Here is a 3,818-nt window from a genome sequence, read left to right on the forward strand (position 1 = left end):
AGATTATATTGAGATAGATCACATTTTGGAAATATCCCCAATTTTTATCAGGGATATTTCTACGTTGGTACTACCTGATCGTGCTATCTAAAATTACTAAGTGAAACTGGGTGGTTTTTGTAAGTTAAAAATTTAAAACATATATATATATATATATAGGGCATCGTTAAAGCACGATGATGTTTGATGTTTGTTGCTGTGTCTCGAAATATGATGTGAAATAAGACAGACAGAGACGAAATGAAAAGAAACCTCAATAAAATGAAGAAAAACATTTTATGAAAATAAACATCACTAAGTCTCCCATCATAGGAACTGCGGAAAATTACGGCCGCCAACGTTAACGCTGGCTCCGCACCATCGAAGGAGTGTTGTTTCCAATCCCAGCTGGGATAGCGGAGCTATACCAGTTCCATGAGGCCCGTGAGTCTGTCGAAGGAGTGACAACCGTAAGTTGGCGAAAGCACCAGGCATCTTTCTTATGGCGTCAGCAGTTATGGATAACCGGACAACGATGTTTTTAGCAGCATCTATGGGACCATCCTCGCAGACGAGGCTCTTCATATGATCCCAAAAGAAAAAGCACAGTCTTCACAAATCAGGTGAGCGGAACGGCCAGTTGATTGAACTCCTACGACCTATCCATCACTCGGGATACATGATATCTAAGGCGTTACGCGCATTCACATTGTAATGGGTTGGCGCCCCGTCGTATTGGAACCACATGCGTTGTGTTATGTTTGCTGGATGTTTGTTTCATAGTTCTGGCAACATCTCTTGCAAAAACAGAAGGTATGAATTCATCCATCCAGGCGTATGGCCTAATCAGATGATCGTGCACGAATCCGGCTCAAACATTTAGTAGTAAAACGTCACTGGAACGAACGACGACGTATTGCTAAAGGGTTTTCAGTTGCTCACTCATAGTTATGGATATTCGAAATATCCTCGTGTGTAAAAGTGCACTCATCAGTGAATAACACATGTGCACAAAAATCTGGGCCCACAACTGTTTATTGGAGAAACAACGTGGTAAGATTGACATGTGCCTAATAATCCGATGCTTCCAGGCTCTGAACATGGTAGGGATGCATTCCTTCACCTTGCAGCATTCGCTGCATTGTATTACGGGAAACGTGAAAAGCTTGGGATTTAATACTTGAACACGCGGCATTATTCTCATTCGAAAAATCAAGTTTTTTTTTGTCCAATATATGTATTTCTACTTTGATTTTCTGGATCTTAGTATATTAATCTCATCTGACTTGCTTCTTGTTTTTGTTGCCTATTTATTACATAACAAAGTTAAAATACTCAAAGTCAATAAATTTCAGTCAAGAAGTTACCAAGTTAAAATACTCGATGCATAACTAAAAGCATTATAGTCTCGTTTTCGGGATCGCTTACTTCCGTTATCAATTTCGTCTGACAGTAAGCGAAAAGGCAATTATAAATTTATTTCTGAAGATCGGAAAACAAAACTTTAAAGAGATTTAAAATGCTAATGAGCAAAAGTTTAAGTTTAGACAATAATAGTAAAATGAAATCTTGAATTTTTTTATCGAAATTTTCTATTTTCATCTAGTTAGATACCTTAAGTAATATTTAAATTATATATGAAGGTTTTTGGATGATATAGTGATTAGCCACATTTTTTCTAAAAGAACATTTTAAAACTAAACTGTTCTTTATTATTGTTTTCATTTAGGTATTTTTCAAGTTTCTAGAATGTCCGCTAGATGGAATTACAATAAGCAGCAACATGTTATTGCCTACGATGAAAGTTGGATATTTTCAATTAAAATGCTAACCTAAAAAATTTGAAAAATGTACCATTCTGCCCCAAATTGTTCATACGTAATTAAAAACTTATACTTATTTTGAGATGAATTGCAAATGATATATTAAATTTTATTATTGAACTTGAATGAATACCTTGATTAAGAAGAGACTGGAATATATAAAGAGAGACATCTTTAAAAGGGATTTGAGTTCTTGAGTTCGTCTTCATTGCATTTTGTAAAAACGTCATAATGATGGAAACTACCAGAATGGATAAGGCAATGCACAACCAAACCTGCAATATAAATTTAAAAGTTTTAGATTGTGTAGGGGAAAGATGACGAATTTAAGCTTTAAGCATTTTTCCTGAAATTTCGAATTTGTATATTTTTTCTGAGTGGCTTAAGAACCTGAAATTTACAAAACTCTTCTTTCAAGCTTTATATGGCGGGTGACAAAGCACTTTCGGCAATCGTATAGTTCCTTGAGCTATGAAGTTCATATATTACAGAAAAAAAAGATTAATGGCGTACGTTCAAGTCTCCACTACTGACGAAAGACTTTGTAACCATGTACTAAAGAAGTGCCCTGAACAATGAGCTGTAAAAATGTCATTAGAGCAGGCATACAATCGTTTCGGTATTATAATGAAGCACCCGTTTTCGTGGTGATACATAGAACGAAAGAGATTGTAAATGGTTGGAGATACACACAATGAAACAAGACAAGTTGCGAACAAGTTACAAAAATGTAAAAAAAAAAAAAAAAACGAAAGAAAGAAGCTATTTTGCACGCTAATTTAATAAAAAATAGTTAAAGAAATTGTGTATTAGCTACTTCATTATTTAATAACAAACCTTAAAAATCAACTGGAAGTAAATTTTACAGAGATAGTGTATGTTTCATTTTACAATAAAATAAGTTCTTAATTTAGAAATTAAAATAACTCACTAATTGTGGCAATATCTATATATTGTGAGCAAAGCATAAACAAATCAACAGCTATTTGCTGACCAGAACAGTCTAGTGCAAGCTTTTTGTAGAAATCATTAGCTGGTCCAATGTTTGAAACATCCTGTGTGCAAAAAGAACAGAAACATAAAATAAATACATAAATATGATTATTTCATGTCATTTATTTAAAGGGAAGAAAATTCTAATAACAGAACATACAAATTGCTAACTATTATAAGATAAATTACAATAAATTAAATGTTATACCTTTGCGGCTCTTTGATTTGGATCTTCACGGTTTTTTAAGGCTCCTGGACCATAATTAGGTAAACTGCTTTGAAAAACTGTTACTCGACCACCTATTGGAGACTAAAGAAATAAACACAATTTGAATGCATCCTATTTATGGGGAAAATAATATATTTTAATGTTAGCAATTTAAAAATTTTATTTTTACCATCAGCTTGTAAGCAACTTGAAGAGCAGCACCAAGACAGCTGTTAACATCCCCATTAGATGCAAATCTTTTTGGTAGATCAGTAAGCAATTCTGTAATCAACTACAAAATAAAAATATTACTTATTAACCATTAAAAATTTGTTATAAGTCTCATTAAAAAGGAAAATCTCTGCAAATATTTGAAAAAAAATATTTCTTTCATTTTTATATAATTTTATTGTCTACACTGTTTATTATCCTAAAAGTTTAAGTTGAAACTCAAATTGAGGAAATCATACTTTTTTCATTCACAAGGATAGGAAAGATATGAGCTTTTTGCAAACTCAAAATTAAGTTTTTTCAAAACAGCATTTTTTTAACGCTTAAGACAAAACTCTCAAGTTTAATCCAATTCACTAAAAAATTATGTACGTGAAATAGAAATATTGCACAAAAGACCCTTTTTAGTGAACTTATAATTTTTGCTTCATTACAATTAAATATGTGATCCATAAATACTATATTATTATAACCTTCATAAAGTTATCGAAATATTTATAAAAGGAATTTTCAAGTTACTTGAAGGGAAAAAATACATAACACCTTAAGTTAATTATCATTCAATAAACAAAACAAAAAAAAAA

At 32.2% G+C, this 3,818-nt stretch overlaps 1 protein-coding gene and 1 long non-coding RNA gene across 2 annotated transcripts in view; both read right to left on the minus strand.

Moving 5' to 3' along the window:
- LOC107445097 (glutamate receptor ionotropic, delta-1-like) overlaps positions 1–3,818 on the minus strand; it is a 32,409-nt gene that overhangs the window by 9,325 nt on the left and 19,266 nt on the right. The window contains exon 8 of the mRNA XM_016059427.3: positions 1,936–2,077. Coding sequence (XP_015914913.3) covers positions 1,936–2,077 — 142 coding nt within the window. The remainder of the gene's footprint in view (positions 1–1,935; positions 2,078–3,818) is intronic.
- LOC122269673 (uncharacterized) lies at positions 2,713–3,306 on the minus strand. Its single transcript, XR_011636705.1, has 3 exons — positions 3,194–3,306; positions 3,004–3,105; positions 2,713–2,857 (listed from the first exon to the last, which is right to left on the minus strand). It is a non-coding gene; the product is annotated as an uncharacterized lncRNA (long non-coding RNA).

The sequence above is a fragment of the Parasteatoda tepidariorum genome, chromosome 4 (assembly GCF_043381705.1).
Source record: "Parasteatoda tepidariorum isolate YZ-2023 chromosome 4, CAS_Ptep_4.0, whole genome shotgun sequence".
In the NCBI taxonomy this organism is placed as follows: domain Eukaryota; kingdom Metazoa; phylum Arthropoda; class Arachnida; order Araneae; family Theridiidae; genus Parasteatoda; species Parasteatoda tepidariorum.